The sequence below is a fragment of the Hippoglossus hippoglossus genome, chromosome 15 (genome assembly GCF_009819705.1).
Source record: "Hippoglossus hippoglossus isolate fHipHip1 chromosome 15, fHipHip1.pri, whole genome shotgun sequence".
NCBI classification, from domain to species: domain Eukaryota; kingdom Metazoa; phylum Chordata; class Actinopteri; order Pleuronectiformes; family Pleuronectidae; genus Hippoglossus; species Hippoglossus hippoglossus.
In genome coordinates, this window is record NC_047165.1 from 4,847,436 (window position 1) to 4,870,678 (window position 23,243).

General features: G+C 43.4%; 2 protein-coding genes across 4 annotated transcripts in view; both read right to left on the reverse strand.

The window, feature by feature from the left end:
* The window catches only part of LOC117776029 (spectrin beta chain, non-erythrocytic 1-like), a 78,745-nt gene extending 66,485 nt beyond the window's left edge, over nucleotides 1-12,260 (reverse strand). Inside the window, exon 1 of one of the 2 annotated variants that reach the window (XM_034609708.1) lies at nucleotides 12,124-12,260. The gene's annotated coding sequence lies outside the window, so the exon portion shown is untranslated. The remainder of the gene's footprint in view (nucleotides 1-12,123) is intronic. The other variant, XM_034609709.1, reaches the window with a different exon arrangement.
* A 3,873-nt stretch (nucleotides 12,261-16,133) lies between these two features.
* On the reverse strand, nucleotides 16,134-20,246 carry LOC117776057 (acylphosphatase-2-like). Of its 2 annotated transcripts, none has more exons than XM_034609764.1 (4): nucleotides 20,101-20,246; nucleotides 19,745-19,761; nucleotides 19,167-19,276; nucleotides 16,134-16,319 (listed from the first exon to the last, which is right to left on the reverse strand). In XM_034609764.1, the coding sequence occupies exons 1-4, from the start codon at nucleotides 20,243-20,245 to the stop codon at nucleotides 16,205-16,207; spliced, it is 387 nt and encodes a 128-aa protein (XP_034465655.1). In that variant the 5' UTR covers nucleotide 20,246; the 3' UTR covers nucleotides 16,134-16,204. The 2 variants fall into 2 exon arrangements, with proteins under 2 accessions (XP_034465655.1, XP_034465656.1); XM_034609765.1 differs by having other exon boundaries at nucleotides 20,097-20,225.
* Between the last annotated feature and the right edge of the window lie 2,997 nt (nucleotides 20,247-23,243).

Genomic DNA, 23,243 nt, shown 5'->3' on the forward strand with positions numbered 1-23,243 from the left:
CACGTAGAAGACGAAGACGTCAACTTGGAACGACGAGGAGGTTCCAGAGCTTTTGGTGATGAGGGCCGACGCCGGTGTGGATGAGCTGTAAACAACAACACTGATCTTTCCACAGCAGAATTTATACGTCATGTCCAGCCTCCTGCTGCTCTACAGGCTCCGCCCCTCGCCTGAATGTTCCCCACATGTTCCTGTTGTTGTGAACGAGTCGGACCTGGAACAATCTGCTGCTGCTGCTTCACAGGAGAAACACTAACTACAGGAAACGTCCGGTAAACTGTGTGTGGAGTTCAAATCTGTAAAATGGCCAGAATTTGACGTAAATATGCCGCCATTAATCCAGTGAGAGAGGAGGACAGAGGCCACTGCTGCTTTACAGAGCAGTAAAGTGTGTGTGTGTGTACGTGTGTGCTCTCTCTCTGGAGACTGGGTCTGTGGAGGAACTGCTTGTTCCCAAACTCTCTGATAGAAGCAGGACGGATCACCGAGGCGGAGGGAGGAGTGTTTGGTTGAGCGCCAAGAAAGAGAAGAGGGGAGTTAGAGGAGGGGAGGAGGGGGTGAGAGAGAGAGAGAGAGAGAGAGAGAGAGAGAGAGAGAGAGAGAGAGAGAGAGAGAGAGAGAGAAACAGAGGGAGGCGGGGGGGGGATGAAGGAGAAAAAAAAGGGGGAGATTCATGTTTGAAAAAGCTTCATCCCTGATCGTCCTCTCGTCTTCCCACCCTTTTTATCCTCCTCTAATCTTAAACCTTCTCCTCCCTCGTTCTCCCACTTCTTTTCCTTCCTCCTTTAATTTGCCTCCCTGTGCTCCACCCTTATTTCTCCCCTTCACCCTCTCGACGTCCTTTCTTACAAGTCTTTCTCTCTGCATTCCACTCGTCCTTCTCCATCCTCTTTCAAAACAACCATTTCCTTCCTCCTTCTCTTCTCCGTCGTCCTTTCACACCCTTTCTTCCTCCAACTCCACCTGGCAGACCTCAGTCATGGTTTTCAGTGACAACACACACACACACGCACCCACGCACACACTCCAAAAACCACATGCTCCACGCTACCAGATGTGTTTTATTCGTTTCACACACTCCCTCTCTGGCACACACACCCTTCAGATGACCGACTACACAGCCCTGCAGACTTTAACTCTCCGTTACCAAACTACAGTCACGTTACCAAAGACACCGACCTCTGACCTTTCCCTGCCGTGACATCACTAGTTTTCAATCTTGATAAACATCAGGGATGTGGAGTTTTGAAATGTACATCGGCTTCTGACCTTGAACTTTCCTGAGAAGTGACAGTCTCTCAGAATCCAGCTCTTTCTCATCTCAGAGTTACGCAGATACACCAGCTAATTGTAGATAAATCGTATCGATGTGTACGTCAGTTTATTTGCTCGAGATGAATTTGTTTATACAACAAGTATAAACAAATTCATCTCGAGCAAATAAACCGACGTACACATCGATATGATGCTTATAGTTCTGGTCGAGTGTTGCAGTGGAAAATATTTTTCAGACCATCTCACCTGGGAGCCACTCATAAACTTTCCTAATCTAAAATCCATAGTTAACTATCTGAATAGTTTTGCTCTCGGGGTTTCTGGTGCCGGAGACAGTAATGATCCCTTCAGTAAATGCTTTGTTGGACAGTTTCCTGTTTGGGGGAATCAACTTGTGGAAGTTTTTACTCAGCATGAACCACACAGATTTAACTGTTTTCATCTGTCATCAGAGTTATTTGGTGACTGAGCTGATGTTCGTCGTTGTATTTATTGTTTGTGAGAAAATTAACAATGGTAACAAACTTAATCCCACAAACAACTCTCTGAATGCATAAAATGTAACTAGTTTAATTAACAATCAACAATCAATAACTGCTGGAAGTAGTGAAGGTCATTATTCAGCAAAAATAATAAGCAGATTAATCTTTGGTGAAAATAATAATTTAAGCCCAGCGACCTGTAGAAAATGGGATTTAGTTTCTATTGTCAACTCTGCATTAATACAAATAACCTTGTTGTTTTTGTTTGAAAAGAAAAACCTGAAAATCTAGAAAAAGATTTTCACTGTGAAACAGAACAAACGCTGAGTTTCTGTTCAACACTGCAGCGCCAACAGCTTCAGTCCAAAAATACCACGACTGTCACAAACATATACACACACACAGAAACACACACTGCACGCAAACACACAGCTCTTCACAGTCCAGATTGGAGGGTCGGCTGTGTCGTCATGGCGATCCATCCCATCATCTCAACCTGGCCAGCTGCCAAACTCTCTCTCTCTCTCTCTCTCTCTCTCTCTCACAATCCTGCCAGGCTCATGTTGCAGTGCATTGTGGGATGTCAGATCTAATCTATTCAACAGGACGTGTGTGCGCGCGTCTCTGTGTGTGTGACCTCAGTATTAAAACATGATCAAACACATTCCTGAACAGGTTCAGGTCCGAGCGTTCACCTGTCGCACTGACTCACCTGTCTGCCCCGTGCAGGGGGCGGTGAGCACACAAGCACACAATGGGTAATGTAGTATTTGTTTGGAGATTCAAAGCAGACTCTGAACATGTTTGGAGCTGCAACTATTTGTCAATGAATTAAAGTTACATAATAAAAAAAAAATGCACAAAAATATATCGTTTCTTCCTAATTTACTTACATAAAGAAGATAAACTTATTAAAAGTCAGTGAGAATCTCAGTGAACCTTAGAGCTGATTGTTTTCTGTTGCAGTCGATCAAATGAAACATGAACTTTAAAATCTCTGTCATCGTCTTTACCGAGAGAAACTTTTATCTCCTGAAAAACAATGAGAGGGGAGGAAAGGAAGAAGAGCAACAGGTTCAGACTGAACATGAAGTGGAACAGATCTGTTCTGCTCTTCATCATCCGCCACGTCGCTGAGTTACTGTCACGGTCAAGGACACGTAGCCCCTCCCCCCCCTCCACGACCAATGTCAGCAAACCCATTTCCCAAGATGCCAAGTGTGTCAGGGGGTATTTGTGGGTTAGACTACGCTGGTGTAAAGCTCCTTAATATTACCCTGCACACACATGTGCGCACACACTCGCAATGTAATGCATGAGGTCATCAGGGTTGAGTTACAGCTCTGCCCTGGAGAGGAGAGGGTGGAGGGCGATGATGTAACCCTCACTATCGTCATAGCAACGCAGTAAAGAAGCAGCTGAAGTCACCGCTGCTGAAAATGAGATCTGAAATTTTCCAGGAATCCTCGTCTGTGATGAAAAAAAAAAATAAAGTGTTGAAGCCGAGTTGTGCACAGAGACGTTTAATCTACAGTCTGAGGAAATCACGACGAGCGGAAAGTATCTCAGCGCTGGACGTGCACGTCCTCACAAATCAATGCAAGATGTAATAACAGCCGTGGTCGTCTGTCAGGAGGCGACGTTAAGATCAGCAGCAGAACAAATCACGACAGCGACGGAGAAGCTGCTTCATGGGAAGTTACAGAGAACTGAAATCCACAGTCAGCTGCGAGGACAGTGAAAGAGACTGAGAGCAAAGAGGAAGTCACTGTGAATGTTTTCAATTTAAGATATAATTTAATTATATGGATTGAATATAAAAGATAATATTGATACAGAGGCGTCGTTAAAACTGCAGAAACATGTTGAGACACAGTGGAAACCAACAAACAGCTGTAACTGTAAATATAAATGGAGAACTGACACTAGAGATGCTTTGATAGAAATTTTCCTTCTTAACGCTGATTCTGAAACCTGCACTTTGTAAATCAGCCGATCAGAGTATTGATCCTACACCAGTGATCGAAAAATAAGAACTTATATAAGGTGTTATAACAGCCGTTTGCTCTGGAGAACTCATTAGATTGTTAGTGTTGTAACTGACATCACAGTTCCACCCTCTTCATACACTACAGGTCACTCGAGGGGCTTTTCCAGGATGAAATATTGACATTAGTTTGCTCTGGCGAACGCTACACGACCAGAAATCACTTCTTCTTCTTCACTGTTCCAGAAGCAGAACAGAGCCACTGCTGTGAAGAAAAAGAGGTGGAAATGAAGATTTGTGTTTCATCTTGGGGAAACTAAAACACTAAGAAGACTTGGTATCAGATACGTTGGCCAAACACAGATTCATGAACTCACCGATGCCTGACCTGGCATCTGAATCTAGAAGCCAAATCTTCTCTATCGCCCCCTGGCTGCGGTATAGGTTATAAACCCTGCCTCGTCCATGTTAGCAAATTGGACATGAAAGTAGACGTTAAATAAATGTTTGTCAAAGATGGTTTCTGTCATTTCAGGTAGTTCTTATCACCCAAGTGTTTTAATGTTTCTGAAAACGGGCTGATACGTCATGATTGACAGCTGAGACTGGCTCCTGATTGGTCTAGAGCGTGAATGGGTGGAACCTCGATACCACAGCTTCACTCCTCCGATCACTGCTGCAGACTCTGACTGCAAATGACGTCATCGACACAAGATGGCGGACCCTGGTCACTACAGTAACAATGCTGCTCCTCTAGACTTCACCGTAAATCATGTATTTAAACGTTCCCTGTGGCCAGAATAAGTTTTAAATTGAACTTGGTGAACTAGAAGCAGCGACACATAAAGTCACAGACGGTTTAGGGATTTTGTCGTGGTGCAGTGTGGACGCAGCAGAACAGACAGTTTACAGAGCCACAGTCCAGAGGCAGCGTTCCAGTTTCATCTAATCACTCATTTCCTCTCTCTCTGGATGTCGACTCCACCCTCGCTTCTACAGCAACGCCCCAGGGAGTGCACACGATATATATACACAGATATTCAGACACACACACACACGCACAGTAAAAGTCCCCATGCATGAGCGTCACCATCGATTGAACCCCGACAATCTATTTTGTGTGTTTTGTCCTTTGAACCCCACAAATGCAAATTTCCCATGATGCCATGCAGCTTGGGTGGGACTTTACTGTTAAAGCTCCTCCCCTGAACTGTAAATTGGGATTTTAACAGACTTTCCATTTCAGGATACACCACCACACACACCACAGATGGTTGTGTGTACTCTGACCACATCTGGAGGCCTCAGACTGAACATTTCATTTATCAGGAATGTGAGCGTAATGTGTGTGTGTGTGTGTCAGAGAGAGAAACGCCTTTGGCTAGAGTGAAATCAAATTAAATGGAGTCCTGCTGAAGGTCAACCCAGTGTGTGTGTGTGTGTGTGTGTGTGTGTGTGTGTGTGTGTGTGTGTGTCCCATCTGACAATTTGAAGTAAACATGTGTGGATAATGTCACATTATCTCAGTTCATCACACAGAAAAATTAAGTGATTGGATGCGACATGAATTCAGCCGTTAACACTGTTTCACTCACAGAGGAACTTGTTCACACCTCGTTTGTTTCAGACCTTCAGACTTTTCAGTTTAGTCTGAACATAAATATCAGGTGTGAAAGGTTCCTCAGACCAGAAGACGTGTTCTGGGTCTGGATCAGACTGAACCATGGTTCGGTTCGTTTGCAGAGTGAAAACACTTTTCTGGATAGTTTGGACCAATCACAGGAAGTAGAGACAATAGAAGAAGAAAAAGAAGAGGAAGCAGCTGCAGTCTTCACCTCCGACGATATGTTTGAAACAAGGACATTTGGTGCATTTGAACTAGTGTGGAGTACTGTAATACTGTAGAGTACTGTGGGGTACTGTAATACTGTGGAGTACTGTGGGGTACTGTAATACTGTGGAGTACTGCGCCTGAAGGTGATGATGCTAGAAGTAATACCATCATGATGTTACCATGGCAACCAAATGAAGCGCTTCATTCTTTCCTCCATTCAAACAGAAAGAACAACTGACAACACGCCCATGTCAAATGCCGTCTACAAACCAATCAGAGTCAAGTGACCTGACGACAGGACGTACGTATGTCAGACAAAATTATTAAGTCCCTAAATTACAATGTGAAACTAAAACTAACCAGATGAAATGAAACTCTGGAACAAACACATGAAGCAAAAAAGAAAAAATCTGATGGTTTGATTAAACCTCAACAGATCATGATACTGTTATTTTCTTCTGCAGCAGCCGGAGGAGTGATTTGATTTCCTCAGTAAACTGCGTCGTCTCCGTCATTTAACCTTTAACCTCCGCTGCTCTGTCTCTGCTCTGTCTCTGCTCCGTCTCTTTCCGCTGCCTCGTGAGACGTCTGTGAAAACAATTAGGCAGCGGCTCAGACTGCAGGTGATCTGGAGAGTGTTGTCGTCTGACAGGGACCAGACGATAAAGACAAACTCTCCTTCACAGTCAGATGAGCCACGATGTTTAACTCTTACAGATCCAGTTCTCTCCTCACATCACATCTAATCTGAGCAGAGCCTTGTTGGAAACGTGTTGGAAGAAATCCTTCTGAAGCAAATTATCACAGAGTTTTCATAAACACAGCTCACATATTTCATTCATGAGATATCACAGGTGTGTTTCTGCAGCTTGAACCTTATCTGATGAAACACACGAGCGTCAGTGAAGAAATAAAAGATGTGAGTTATTCCCCAGCTGCTTTGAACCCATCACAGACGATTTGTGTATGAACAGAAGAAAAACAGATGAAGAGCGAGAGATAAAGTTTCATGAGTGTTTGACCCCTGATGAGGTCAAGCCCGTTTAACTCGCCGTGACCCGGCTACACACACACACACACACACACACACACACACACACACACACACACACACACACACACACACACACACACACACACACACACACACACACACACACACACACACACACACACACACACACACACACACAGCTGTTGTCGGGTGAAAAACTATCTCCAATAAACGTCTTATTGTCAAAAATGTCCCAAATTAATTCCTGGATCCGACCCCTTGCTCCAGATTAGCACCCACATCCTTCCACTAAGGGTTGATCCATCCAGTAGTTTGTGTTTAACCTTGTTAACTAACAAACATGAATAAACAGAACCTCCATGGTGGAGGGAATTCAACCAGAGGTCGACCTCCGTCCTCAGCAGAGTGTTTATTTACTGGTTTTCACTAAGAAAGAGCAACATGTCCACATGTTTTTCTGGTGACAGACCTCAGCCACCATTTTACCAAGTTTGAAAATAGGTTCCCTCCCCTTCATCCGCTACATAGACAAGATGGCGACCGTTCCAATGTTAAACTCTCAAATTAGTAACAGTTCTCAGCCTACATCCACACTAACACCTTTTCATTTTCAAATCAAAACAACCTCCATTTTATCTCCATATCAGAAACAACCTCCGTCCACAATAACACACGTCACATGACCATTCACGTAAACTGGTCATGTGATGTAAACAGGAAGTAGATTGTTTCCTCTGCAGTTGGTTGCTTAGTTAAAGAAAAGTCTCAGTTTCTGTTCGTCCAGACTAAAACACAACCTGGAGTTTTCAAACTAAAACCAGACCAGCAGCGATAACAAGTCTCTGGATACCCGACCCACTTGTGTAACCGGGTTCGGACGAATATTTTTAAACGATTTTCTGGTTTGAGTCGAGTTTGGTTACAGCACGTTCCTGTCATCAGGGAAACAGAACAGCCGTCGGGTTTGGGCTCAGTTCGTTTTTCTTTTAGGCTCGAAAGTGTTCAGACGGAAAACTGCGACTTGATCCGTCCTCTAGTCTGAATGTACGAGAACTGACACGATCAAAAGCTGCAGAGAAAGACATTTAGTGACCCTTTTATTTTCACTCTTCTGTCTGCAGCAACGACAACTGATGCGTTTTGTTGAGGTGATGGTCGAATTCAACTCGCCTCTATATTTAGCTGAAGCTCTCCTCCTCCTCCTCCCTCGCTCCTTCCCACCCTCCCCTCTGTCGCACTGTTCCACTTCCTGTCTGCTGGACATTTTCCAGAACATTCCTCCCTCCCTCCTCTTCTTCACCCACGTCCAGGGAGGATGGTTCAGCTGGTGTGTTTCAGTCCTGTCCTCCTCACTCCTCTCACCTTCACCTCCTGGACACTCACTCCTCCTCATCCTCCTTTCAGTCTTCAACCCTCTGAACAGACAGTTTTGCTCAGAGTAATTTTAAAAATGCACAAATTATCCAGTCTCTGTTTACATTTCCTGCATTTTTGTCTCAGTTGTATTTTAAATCTAATTATCTTTGAAGGATGTCTCTTCTCCTCATCCCTCCTTCCCAAATCTTCCTGTTTCCTCTCTTTCACCTCCTTCCCCCTCTCTCTGGACCTCCTCCCTTCATCCATCACCCTCTCCCTCGCCTCCCCTCTGATCCTCTGGGCCTCGGGATGAAGTTTTCCCCTCCTTCTCAGTATAATCTCTTCAAGCCTGAGAGATGGAGTAGGGAGGAGGAGTAAACTGGGCCATCGCCTTCACAGTAAAACACCTAGTTTTCAGTTGATATTTTACTTTGAAAAGAGGCTTTTGGAGAGAGATGCTTCCATCTTTTCTTATGAGACAATCGAAGGAAAGAGGAAGCAAGGGAACACAACGAAAGTGATGAAAAAGAGGGAGGGTGAATGAAAGGAGTTTAAGGAAATGAGGAGTAAAAGAGGGCAGAGAAACAGAAGAGGAAAAGAACACAAGGAGGAACGAGTGAAATATTAAAGTAAGAGGGAGAAGGTGAGGAGAGGTGACTGCGGAGGAAGGAAGTGATGAAGGTGTGAGGGAAGGAGGTAGAGTCTGCAGTCGGAGAGGAGGAGGAGACGACTGGCCTCGTTTTCTACTCACCTCTCTGCTCTTAAAGGGACATTTCACCAAATCACACCTTTCTAACTTCTCAAGTTTTATAATTTCACTACATTTCCCAGAGTTCTGTCAAGAATACGAGCAGTTTGACAAAGAAGGTAAAGTGAGGGCTGCCTTTACCAGGAGAGACGTTTACCACAGACTTACTTTTACTTTATAACACACAAAAGGAAAGAAACACTGAAAATCATGAGATCCAGAGAAGCTTGAAGGAAAAGTGAAGCTGTTTAATGTAATCGTTTAATTCATTAAATGTCTAAAACAATAAATGGGGATGAGAATAATCCTGATTCCATTCAAATACCAAAGTTTTCATAAGACAGTGATAAAATATGAATATTTATATAAATCCCTTAAAGTTGTTAAATGTAAAATATCATCTAAACACTTGGGTGAGTGTGACCTTTGACCTCATGACCAGGGTTTAAAACTGATGGAGTCAAAGATAATGAGCCTGAACAGTTTTGATGCTACAAACTATAAACTGTAAATAAAGATCATTGGACGACACATCTCCTCCTGCAGACTTAACTTTTTGTCTTTACAGAGCAGGTTATTTTAAACTCTACTCTAAAATGCATGTGCAGGTTTTAAGACTTTATCCTCCAGTGTTTCTGTGAGAATATGTTATGTAATCTTTTTTTCCTCCTCTCCCGCAGAGCGCTGAGAAATAAAATACCAGGAGCAGTTTAATATTAGCCTGGTATTAAGACGATGAAGCCGAAAGCTCAGGACTGTGCACGTTATCTGAGACGCTGCAGCAGAGCCGATGATTTACAGCTCGTATCTCGCGCTGCGTCACACCAGCCAGGCTGAGCCAAGCTGCATCATCATCACCACCACCAGCGCTGCCACCTCCGCCACCAGAGAAGAGAAAATAATGCACCGCATTCATGTTTTCTGCAACAAGCATCAATTCACTTAAAACGCCCCTGCAGGTGATTTATGAGCAAAACACCCGAACCTGCTGACGGGGGAAGACTAAACATCTGGAGATGAACTGAGTGAACGGACGTGATCTGATCATTTTATTTATCATCAGTTTGTAAACGCCAGCTTCAGAGGGAACAACATGTAAAACCACCAGCTCCTGAAAACTCCTTGATCAGATGGATTGTAAAGATGCTGCGTTCAGTATTTGGTGTTTCTGCAGATTTAAACCACATTTCCCATAAAGATAACGACTTCCTGTCCCGTTCTCACATGCTCCGCCTCTTTTTTAAAGGCCTGTAAACAACAAACTGCAGATCTGCGTTTTTGACCACGTAACCAAACGTATTGAGGAAACGTATGCAGGGAAAATACGGGTCCCTCCTTGTGCCAAAAAGGAAAAAGTCACAGACACAAATACAGACCAGGATCGTGCAGACTCCAGGACACGTTGGCAGCAGCAAGCAAGAGATGGGCTGACCAAACAGTCTGGGCCAAGGTGCATTGTGGGTAATGAAGGCAGCAGGTTTCGACATCAAAGAAGAATATATGGAATAAAAATAATGATATGTAATATAATATACATCCCTGTTGCTATGGTAACACCTGTCATCCTTTCCATTTTCCAATTCTTTAGAGCTTCCTGAAACTTCATCGACAACTCATGTCGTAGAGCAACAAGCCCAAATCTGCAAATGTGCAAAGTCCTTGAAGTTACTACGTTTTTCTCTTTTGTGTTTGTTTGATGCTTGAATTCAAATCTTATTGATGTGAAAAAAATCTGGTTAAGATTGTGATTCTGCAAAACTGCAGAGATTTGAAATCTGTTGCAGTTTTTCCACACAGCAGATTAATTATGAAGGTTTATTCAACTGCAACGAGACAATTTAAAAGTTAAATCAATGATTTCTGGTGGACCTTCACCCCCCCCCCCCCACCTCTTCTTCCTCCACCAGTGTCCTTGAGTCTGAATCCCTGACCTTTGACCTCCCTGTGGGGGCAGGGTGTGAAATCCAACTTTTCTTACTAAGCAAAATAAAACCCATGATGTTTATCATGTTTATCATCAAAGTTACATCAGTGATACAGAGTTAGATTAAAAAAAAGGTTGAAACTTTATGGAAGACGGTTTGTTTAACGACAGCTGGAGCCACAGGACAACAACTCGACACCTTCATGTGACATTTTAAAGGCTCCGTCAACAAGTTGCCAAATGTTTCCCAGTTACTGCATCAAAGAAAAGAAGGGATGGGTGGGGGAGGACGACAAGAGAGAGGGGGAGGTGGTGATAAGGAGAAAAAGTGAGGTGATAAAGAGGATAATGAAGATATGTAGAGAAGGAGGAGAAAGAAGATAAATCAGGGAGGAAGGGATGAGAAAAAGAAAACAGGAGGAAAAGGGAGACGAAATGGAGAGAGCGAGGGAGGAGGAGGAGGAGAGAAAGCAGCAGCCCAGCCTGGATCTGATTACATAATTGCTCGACGGGATTTCAAACTGGGTCTGCGCAAAAAAAAAAGGGCTGAAAGCTGCAGCGTTACGCACAAACCTGCTGATTTTACAGTCGCACAACAAGAGCAGGGAAATGTGCCTCATCACTGCAGAGGAGGTCCAACTCCCACTGAGCAGAGGTTTCACCAAACTACGAGAAACCACAGACAGAGAGATGAGATCAGGGCAACATAATTCAAGTGTCAGGAGGAGAGAAGCTCTGAGGAATATTCTGGTGTTTCTGCTCCAGGCTGAGGTCGTTAGAGGAGACTACACAAACATCTACACAAACATCCACACTATCATCTACACACAAACATCCACACAAACATATACGCATCTACACAAACATATATACAAATATCTACTCAAACCTCCACATAAACATCCACACAAACATATACACATCCACTCAAACATCTACACAAACATCCACATAAACATCTACACAAACATCAACACTATCATCATCATCATAGTCTCCATCAGGGAGGAGATCCCTCAAACACTGACTCCATCAAAACAACAGCAGCTCTGGCGCACTGAAACAATCACACACACACACACACACACACACACACACACACACACACACACACACACACACACACACACACACACACACACAGACACAGACTCACACTGAAACACACACTCAGTTCAACAACACGATGGAGAGGGAGAGCGGGGTGAAGCCCAGAGACGCAGCCGACAGAGGGGCTCTCTGTCCGGGCTTCTCTCTGCGCCCAGAGCCGCTGCAGCTCCAGAACCTCCACCCTGTGGTCCGCAGAGAAAAACCCGGGATATCAGCCTCTAACCCGGGATATCAGCCTCTAACCCGGGACATCGGCAGGATGTGGATGCTTCGCAACCCGCGGAAACAATCAAACAAATCCGTGCACACGCTTGACTGAAAACCAAACGGCCCGGCTCGGCTCAGCTCGGTTCGGCTGAGCTCGGATCGGCTCGGACCGGGTTCACACTCACCTAGAGGCCGACAGAAGTGCAGCGGGGTCCCGCTCGGAGTGAAGGACGGTGACCGTGCAGCTCGAGGAGAAAACACGGAGCAGAGGATCTTCAAATCAACCGACCTCCTCCTCCTCCTCTTCATCACCCCGCCCTGCGAGGCTGGACACACCGGGGCGCTCCATTCAGACACCGGCAGCAGCGAGGGGGGTGGGGCGGTGCTACAGCATGACACAAATCTTACACATAGACAAAAACACTCACTCACACACACACACTAACACACACACACACACACTAACACACACACACACACACACTAACACACACACACACGATGAGTAGACAAATAAAAATTATTATTATACTAATAAATGTTCAAACTCATGATTTTAATGCAAAATTACTGATTAAAGTATCAAATCTTCACGTCGAAGATATTATGATTACTATTATTTGTATTGAATAATTACATTAAACACTTTTATGTCGATGATCAATTTATTAGTTAATCAACAAACTATTTCATTAATACATAAACAGTATTTTATGTGTAAAACCACCAATATAAACTAAAGTGGTTTATGATTTATGAATTTAGCTACAGGAGCCTGTGAGGTCAAACTGAGAACTGTGTAGAAAAAATACATATTTGCCTCGTCATCATTTCTTCTTCCTCCAACAGTAAATTAATGAAAAATAAAAGTGACTTTGCATTTTCAGGCTCCTCATACACGACAGTCTCCACCCCTCTGGGCTGCAGTGGAAAAGATATGAAGTGCTCCCAGCTCCTCCACCGTGAGAGGCGGGGAGAATCAGTCAGATGGAGGGAGAGAGGGAGGAGGGGAGGAGGGATGGAGAGAGGGAGGAGGGGAGGAGGGATGGAGGGATGGAGGGAGGGATGGTGGGATGAACAAAAGGTGCAGCTTCCTGAAACCTGGATTTAATTTCTGGACACAGTTTAGTGTACATGTCATTCTGAGGAGGGGGGGTCATTGATTTGAAGTTATGAGGCCACCAGTTCGTAACAGGTGAACGGGAAACTTCCCTGGGCCCCCGGGCAGCAACACTTGTGAAGGGGCCCCCCTGAATCTCTTGGCCCCCAAAGAGCCTCAGAACGGCCCTGAACAACAAGATGGATGATTGTTTCGTCTCACGTTACTTCTTTAGAAGTTGCACTTACACACAACAGAGAGGAAGCCGTTTGCAAAGATAAAACAAACGCACTCGTCGAAAACACTTTGAGTGACTAAAAGGTTCTGATGTTATTCTGTGAATGTCATTTCTTTTATAAAAGATCAAATCTGAAGAGGAAAGAAATGAAGAAAAGATGCAGTTTGTGTTAAATGTCAGTTTTTCTTTCACGGTAAAGTTGGACTCTACTCCAACATGTTGCCTGGCAACAGCTGGCTATCATCAGCACCCACTCAGGTGTGTATGTGTGTCTGTGTGTTTGTGTGTGCATGTGTGTGTGTGTGTGTGTGTGTCATGATGAATAACACTAACTGTGTGGGCAGTTAAAGTGCTTGGCAGATTTTCAGAGAGAAAACAGATGGAAGGAGCAGAGAAAGGGAGGAGGAGAGAAGGAGAGAAGGGGTGTAGAAGAGAGGACAGAGGAGAGGACAGAGGAGAGGAAGGAGACGAGGAAGGAGAGCAGGAAAGAGAAGGCAGCAACTTTTCTTTTTTCTCGCTCTCTTACACAAACACTTTCAGACAGAGTAACGTTTCCATGGTGAACACTACGGGATGCCAAGCTGGTTGCTGGGAGAGGAAGAAGAGGAGGAAGAAGAGGAGGAAGAAGAGGAGGAGGTCGAGGTCGGGGGATTTTTTCCAGTGACTGAAGTGTGTGGGCGCTCTCTCTCTCTCTCTCTCTGCACCATGTGTGTGGGGGTGGCTGTATTATTATATGTATTATTAGCATTATTCATACATCTTGTATCTGCAGCAGCTTCTCAGTGGGTTTGTGTTGCAGGTGAAAGAGAAACATGGACCCAGTTGAGAACCATCGCACAGCAGCTCAGTAGATATTGACATGTTTACGTCCTTAATGTCATCACGTATGTTTTTGTGTGTCTTGATACTTTGTCATTTTTACATTTAGTGTTAAATCTTCAGTTTTTTACACTAAAGTCAGTTTTCAGGCAACAGGGTGCGGGTGATGCTCTTGAGCCTTTTGCACCAGGCGAGTTTTCTCCTGAGTCGCGGAGGCTGGAGTGAAACCTTTTTTTACATCAGTGAAAAACAACGAGGGAATTCACTTTTACAGACAATAACTCTCCTGACGTGGATCTGATTCACATGTTTTATAAAAACAAGTTTACTTTGTTTCGGCAGGAAAAGTGTAAATACAAACATCAGCCAGGAAATTACAGAAATCAATCTGGATGCAGCTAAAACTCAAGTTATTATGTCAACTTTTTAATTATGAATTCTCACGTATTGATCTGATTGACGAGTGGTTGAGGTGAATTTGTCTGTTCAGGATCAGAGCTGAGTCCAGATGAAGAAACTATCACGTCCGAGGTCAAAGAGTTTAAAAACCGCTTTGAACAGCCACGTTCAAACAGCGTCTGCAAACACAGACACACACACACACACACACACACACACACACACACTCAGACGCTGTGAGAAACTCTTTGCTCGTCCCAGACGCTCGGACCCGTGAGGGTGGAGACGCGATATTGTTTAAATATTTGGACAACGTGCACGTTTTCGGACACGCTGACATCCATCGTCAAACAACAGGACAAACAAAAAGAAACTACAGTCAAGCATCAACCCTCCGTGACGTCAGCTGTTGGTTTGCGAGCCGGTGAGGCATCAGTTCGACATTTTGTTTTCTTGAAACCATATTTGGAGGAGCAGGGGCGGAGCCTAACTGAGAGCACAAAGACACTGCACGCCCATCTGCACTCATTGGACGGTACTAGCTGTCAATCACACTATGAAAGTAGAGAGTGCGACATAAACTCCTTAGGAAAAATTTTACCGACGTTATAAAGTGAGAAGTCATTTTCTCATAGATTTCTAAAGAAATAACTAGTGGAGTCGCCCCCTGCTGGTCACTACACACAATACGGGTTTCAGGCACTTTTGCATTGGCTTCACTTTTTGGAGCAGGTGTCTGCAGCCATGTTTATACAGTCTATGATTGTGTCGACTGAAATGACCATGAAGACTAATCACACCTCTGGAGGTCGGACTGTTGCCTCAGACTCTGAGTCCAGCTGCTGCAGGCGTTCCTAATAAACTGACAATGTTCAGTTTCTATGTGTACAGAGGCTTCAGGAGAATTAAAGGGACAGAGAGCTGCTGAGATTATACTCCATCACCCCTCCTCTTCCTCTTCCTCCTCCTCCTCCGCTCTCACACACACACACACACACAGTTTGCATGACAGTGATGAAGGGTCAGCTGTCTGTCCAGTGTGTGTGTGTGTGTGTGTGTGTGTGTGTGTGTGTGTGTGTTAGTGTTATGTAAGTATGTCATTACTTTAAGATCCCAACAACTAACACCTCCGCCTCTCGTGTCCTGATTGTGTGTGTGTGAGTAATGTCTTAAGGCGAGTTGGCATGACGACAAGGCGTTCTTTTCCTCGGGGAGCTGGTCTCTGAGCGCACACACACACACAAACACACACACACACACACACACACTCTCTGTTCCTGCTGTGTCAGGGTTTTTCGTTGCCGTGGCAGCCGATCAGGAATTCCCCTCGCTGTGATTTAATTGGATCAGATGGCAGGTGATCGGGTCACGTGACGTTGCGTAAAACGACACCTGTCGCTGGGTTGTGTTTGTTTACATCACACAGTGACATCAGACTGTAATCACATGTGGTTTATAGACACTGTGGCTTTAACAGCAGTGGATCTGACTGTTGACGCCTCTGATGTACAATAAACAATAAATTATTAACAAACAGTAATTTATCTATGAACGTATTTTAGACGAGTTTATATTAATTTAACAACAATCTATTTCCCCATACATTCATTATAGGAGAGAAACAAACAGCCTGAAACAACGTATACTTATAACACACATGTTTTAACTGTGTTTCTTTCTCCAGGACTTCAGGGTGCGTTTGGTTTTGTGGTCAGAAGCGAGTGTTGAAGCCGGAGAGCTCCAGCTTGTTGATGGACCTCTGGTTGCTGAAGGAAGCTCTGGTGATACGACTGGACGGACTTCCTTCTTTACTCAGCCACACCTTCCTGTGGACCACACACAGGGAGAAGACATCTTGAGCTCATGACATTGTTAACAATCAGAAACACAACACATGCAAATACAGAAACACAAATTGCGAAAGCGTGACCAGAAGTATTTCCAGAGGAAGCAACAGCTGGTTCGTGCTTAAACACTGCAGCTGCTCAGGTAACGTTTAAACCGCATGGATCTCAACTCTCGTCTTCATGAAGCTCCACAAGAAGTTTGAGGTATTTTAGAATCAAACCGACGGATCGACGTCATGGGAAAAAATGTAGACACAAAAAAAAACACAACCAGCCAAGTGGGGATCAAGCCAACATCTGGACGACCAGGAAAATACAAACACTGCCTCAGTTATATATAACCCCCCAAAAAATCTGAGTCTGAGCTGCAGCAGGAAGAGTTTCACCACCATCCGTGTGTGTGTGTGTGTGTGTAGATTAGAGGAGATTGCAGAGGATCAGGGTCACATCCATCCCAGCCAGAAAGATAGAGCGAGCCATAGAGAGAGAGAGAGAGAGAGAGAGAGAGAGAGAGAGAGAGAGAGAGAGAGAGTTTTTGAAAGTGTCCTACTTTTCGTTTTTTTTGGCAAAAACACTTCTACCTCTACAACTGACCCATTACTCTACTGTACACACACACACACACACACACACACACACACACACACACACACACACACACACACACACACACACACACACACACACACACGCACACACACACACACAGCTTAGTGTTAAGTCTCCAGCAGCTGATGTTGGTTTTTAATCTGCTTCTGTTTTTCCTCTAAAACAACAAACTTGTCGTGTTTTAAATTTCTGATCAAAACAAACAAAAACAAAAAAAGAAAAGTTTCTGCTCATTGAAATTCACGAGGGAAGAAAAACTTCATGTTTGAACCACAGACTGTGAATAAAGATGGACGACATGACGGCTCACAAAAGTGAAGCCAAATCATCAGGAGCACCCCCTGGTGGCTGGCTGCAGCATAGGTTATAAGCCCGCCTCCTCCATGTTAATAGAGGGGACATGGAATACAAAAATCGGAGTATTTCTTATCACATTGATGTTTGTTCTCCTGATTGGTCCACCCAGTGTTTCCGCTCTCCTGCAGCAGGAAGCTTTAATTTATGTGATGTGAACTTTCACAGTTTTTAAAAGGGCGACTTAAAGTAAAGAAATGACAGATTTCAACAATAAAGTCATTCTCCTCCATCCTCTTCATTCCTCCACTCTCTTCTCTCTCTTCTTCTACATCCTTCAGTTTTATTTCTGAGCTGCTTGTCTCTGGGAAACTGTTTTTATTCTCAGAGGAGAAAAAGTAGAATCCTCCCACTCGTTCACCTTCCACCAGCTCTCTGTCTCTCTCTCTTTCCTTCCAACCACTTCTCACTTTCACTACTCTCCTTCCTCCTCCCTCCCTCCCTCTCTCTCTCTTTATCCACAGGAACAGCTGCCTCCTGTTTCCCAGGCCCGACAGGAAGTGAGGTCGTGGTGAAAGTGGAGTCGACAGGAAGGACGCGAGAAGGAGCAAAGTAACACGGAAAGGATTCCTGATATAATGGAAGGAAATAGTTGGAGTTAGATAGTGTCAGTGTGTGAGTGAGTGTGTGTGTGTGTGTGTGTGTGTGTGTGTGTGTGTGTGTGTGTGTGTGTGTGTGTGTGTGTGTGTGTGTGTGTGTGTGTGTGTGTGAGGTAATAGAGCAGCAGATCCCTGGAGACAGTTACGTCCTCTAAATGAAGCGTCCACACCCTGGTGACATCACTTCCTTCCAACAGAGACGTCAGAACACAATGAGCTTCAGTTCAATGATCGATTATTGTTTATTGATATTAGATCCGTTTGTGTTAATATCAGATAATTAATGCAACAGCTGATGAACTAGGATTGAATCAGATCCAAGAGGAAAAGATCTTTTCTCTCAAGTATCTGTGTTGAATAGAAGACGTGAGGATAAAAACTGTGACGTAAATCTGACATCATGAGACGATTAAAGGAACAAGAAAGACCGAAATATATTTCTGATACAAATGATGTTTACATTTTCACATCTGTGTCAAATCTGTTTTTATGTCAAATATCTGATTCCTAAAGTTTCACAGATTCAACCTTCTGACATCAACTGAGAAAAAATGTATAAACCCTAAAATCAACCTCAACAGACACAAATTGTATTTAAATGATTTTACATCACACGTCTTATTTTTTCTAACTCGTCTTCAATGGTTATTCATAATTTTTTTTAATATATTGTAACAATCCCTATTCACTTTATCAAAGGTAATTAAATGGAAAAACTAAAAACTGAAGACGACTGAGGCTTTATTATTATAATACCATATAATAGTGATTTACACGTCTCAAACTAGAATTTTGTGCCTAAGATTCACTTTTTACATATGAAAATGTCATAATTAGGTAGAAATATTGTGATAATAACAGGACCATAAAGGAACTTTTATAATTATTCTTATTTTGACTTGTTTAACTGACATTTGCTTTCACTGGTTTACTCCTCTGCTGTATCTAAATGTGTTTCTGAGATTTATTTAGTATTAAAATGTTGTCTTTTTCTCAGGAAACTGTAAGAAGGTAAATGGTGCCACCTAGTGGCTGACAAACAGTATCACCACAGCTGCTCAGTGTTGATATCAGACTTTAAAACAGCCTCAGAAACTCATCTCACTTCATTCTGGTGTTAATAAAATAAATAAACCATCAGAAAGTGAGTGTTCAGAGTTTTTCTTTACTTCGACCACACGTCCAGATGTGCAGAGATTTTCTCAGTTTCTTGAAAAAGACAGATGTTGTATTTTGGTGATTTGGTGTAAAGGTCTGTACTCACATCTCCTCCACCAGGTCTGCAGGACCCTGGACTTGTCCCAGCACCGTCCCACTGTGGGTGTTCTTCACCCAGCCGACCAGGCCCAGCCGCAGACCCTCCTGCTCTGTGTACTGAAGAGACAGAAATATTATTCAACTGGTTCAATAAAACTGAACTCGATACCAGAAACAAATCACTGAGAAAATCCTCAAAGCAGGAGGAACAGACCCAACTGATCTGATCTGTTCTGATCCACAGAGCTAAACTCTGACGTCAGCATATTTAAAGTTCCTCTTCTGTTATTGATTAAACAAAGAAATTCAGAGCTGCAGACTCTTCAGAGAAAAGCATCAGAAAAACAATGATTTATATATTTTCTTCAACATTTTTATACTGTTTAAGACAAATTATTTGAGGAATAACGGGAAGTTTGGAGATTGGAACGATGCAGTTTGGCCCCTCAGGTCCCTTTTCACCTGAGGTCCCTTCACCTGAGGTCTTTTCACCTGAGGGGCCCCAACATCCCTTGAAACGACTGGAAACAAAGACTGATGTGAACTGAAATGTGTGTTTGGGACAAAGGTTCAGGAGAAACTCACCATTCTGAAACAGACTCCTGTGGAAACAACAAGAGACACAAGTAAAGACACAATGAATTCCAATATGTCATGAAGATAGGAGAAATTCACTTCAACACATTCAGAGGATTCATTTACTGTCATGAAACATAAGAGCTGTTTGGATTTCCACTGGTTAAAATAAGCAGCTCACTGTGTTTTCAGGTGAGTTTGCAATAATTTTGCTGCAGAGCTGCAGTGAACGTGCAGTGAAATCCTGCTGCACAGCTGAGTCTGTTCCTAAAATAAGAAGCAACGTATCATCTTACAGCCTCGACTCGGACACAGCAGAGAAGAGAGGAAGAGGAGGAGGAGGAGGAGGAGAGAAACATACGGACCCTGAACGTGACCGAAGATTTCAAAATCCACCGACGCCAGTTTCCCTCCTGCTGCTTCAGACATAATGAGAGAGAAACACAGGGAGAACAGAAGAGGGAGTGAAGGCCTCCGCTCGCTCTCTCTCTCCCTCCTCCTCACCCACATGTTCACCCGGGTCTGATGGTCTCTGTAGTCCAGAAGAACTACAGCTACACCGACTCACAGTAACTGACACAGAGGCACTGACACAGACTGACACAACAAAGACAATCACAGCAACCAAATGAAACTTCTCAGATGAAACTGGATAAACCTGTTTTATAATGTGATGTGGTTTTTATAAACTATATAAGAATAAAACGTCTGAAGTGTCTCTTCCTCCAGGTTCTGGTTCTTCATGAAAACATCTGGACTGACTTCACGTTATTTAACACGTAACTGAAGAAGGTTTCAGAAGCTAAAACACCAGATTCCTTCATACGACACAAACTATAAATAATAAGAAGTAAACATGACGAGAGACTTTGTTAAAAACATGTACAGTGTTTGATTGTCCACTAGATGTCACTCACAGCTCAATAAATCCAGCAGGGGAGCCTCCACTGTAAATTACACACACACACACACACACACACATAGAGAACACTGTATATATACTGTATGCTATTTACTTGTACTGTACAAATACACTGTATGTACAGTATATGTGTGCATGAATATATACTGTATGTACTGTGTGTACAGTATACATGTACTGTGTACATGTAATAATAACAGAAATAACCGTAAATATATATATAAAACAGCTGTTACAAAGGGCTTCTAAAATAAAAACAAGAATACATGAAGAAGCAAAATAATAATTAAACTACATCATAAAAAAATTAAGTCAAAGGATGAAATAATGTATGTCTGTATGTATGTATACTGGTTGTATGTTATATGTATGTATGTATGTATGTATACTGTATGTCATGAACGGTGTGAACAGGTACAGTATGATACATGTATGTATGTATGTATGTGTCCAGACCATCTAGGAACAGAGTGATTAGACCATAATGTCTCAGTTTAAGCCTTTTCAATACCACATAACACACTATAATCTCTATACACACACACACACATACACACACACACACACACACACACACACACACACACACTCTACAATTAGGGCAAAACATACACAGACTGTAACACCCCCACCCACCCCAACACACACTCTAATATGTGTTCTAATCTGTGTGTGTGTGTCAAAACAAACACCAGAATCTAAAGAGGCTGTAAATCCAACACACTGCTCACATGTGTGTTCCTCACTGTGTCCATCTGCACAAAACACACAACACCACAGTGTAGTAGTGTTGTAGTAGTTAAATATGAGACGTGATAGATGCTGATTTAAGGGTAAAACAACCACATTTGATATTTTATGACATAAAATAAAGTAAAAAGACTAAATTCAGACTCAGAGACTCAGAGAAAAAAATGAAGCAGCTCAGTTAACGGCTCGTCGGTTTGAATCCTGAAGGACGCTCATCCTAACTGGAGCCAGAAGGTCAGAATGTACAGGAACATCAAGTACAGAGGCTGCACGCTTTAACACACACACACACACACACACAGACACACAAAGACACACACACACACAGTACAGATACAGTGAGCATATACAATTTTATTTTTTACCCAGAACATGTTAGCAGATGGTACAAGAAAGTAGACGTTAAACAAAATGTTTGTCTAAGATGGTTTCTGTCATTTTATGTAGTTCTGATCACACTGATGTTTGTTCATGTTTCTGATGAATTTGGTTTTAATTAGTTAATTGATTCTATAACTGCACAGACTCCAATTGACGTCAAAGACACAAGATGGCGGCGCCCGTATCCGAGATATTATGGCTTCCTTTCTGGACAGTGGCAGTTTGTTTATTTATTTACAGTCTGAGTTAAACCACGACAAGGTTCATTATATCTGTGGCTGAGACGGAGACTCAAGAGACAACAATCACAGCTCATTACGTTGAATTAGCTTCACCTCTGTGTTCTCGCTCTGAACACATACCAGTGCTGGTCCTGTTCACGGTGTCGTACACGACCACGACCACAGGAAACTGGGGGCTGAGCTCTCTCTCTCTCTCTCTCTCTCTCTCTCTCTCTCTCTCTCTCTCTCTCTCTCTCTCTCTCTCCCCCTCTCTCTCTCTCTCTCTCCCCCTCTCTCTCTCTCTCCCTCTCTGCCGTGGGCTGGTGTTGTGCTGACAGCTGCAGCCTCTGACATGAAGCCAAGATGATCGCTCCTGTAGAAATATTTACTACACACAACCACAACATACACACACACACGCACACACACAAAGACACACACAGAGAGAGAGAGAGAGAGAGACCTACGCTGCAGAGCCACACACTCATAAATGTAGAGCATATGTATCCCTAGACACACACACACACACACACACAGACACACACACACTTTACTGTACAAACTGGAAGGACACTCTGAACTCACATTCCTCCACCAAAGCTGATTGGCCACGTTATCACCACATTGCTTGAACATGTAGATCAGATGAATCCAGATCAGGATCCAGATCCACACCAAATGTCACCTGTTCACATGTATGATCGCTCTTCACACGCCTGATGTGGTCTTTCAGTTTCAGTTCAGCATCTTCAGTTTCTTGTCATTATCACCATCATCTTCGCTTCAAGACGCTTTTCAGAAACAAGACTCAGAATATATCACAATTAATGTGTAATGATGCAACATCGGTTGTTCCTCACCTGTAACATCAAGGACAAAGTGTGTGTGTGTGTGTGTTTGTGTGTTTGTGTGTGAGAGAGTATTTACTATTCCATTCAAGTGAGTCAATCTATGCGTCCATACTGTACATGGGCATCTGCTGTGTGTGTGCAGCCAAATGAGTGTGTGACGTAGTGCATGTGTCCACGTGCCTTGTGTACGTGTGTTCACACTTGTCCCTGTGTGTGTGTGTGTGTGTGTGTGTGTGTGTGTGTGTGTGTGTGTGTGTGTGTGTGTGTGTGTGTGTGTGTGTGTTTACACTTGGATGAGCCTTCTGTTCGGCGTGCAGTCGCTCCCAGTGAGCTGGGTTTTTAGGTCGCAGTGTTCTTTCTGCCGCAGCCGCACACACGCGCAC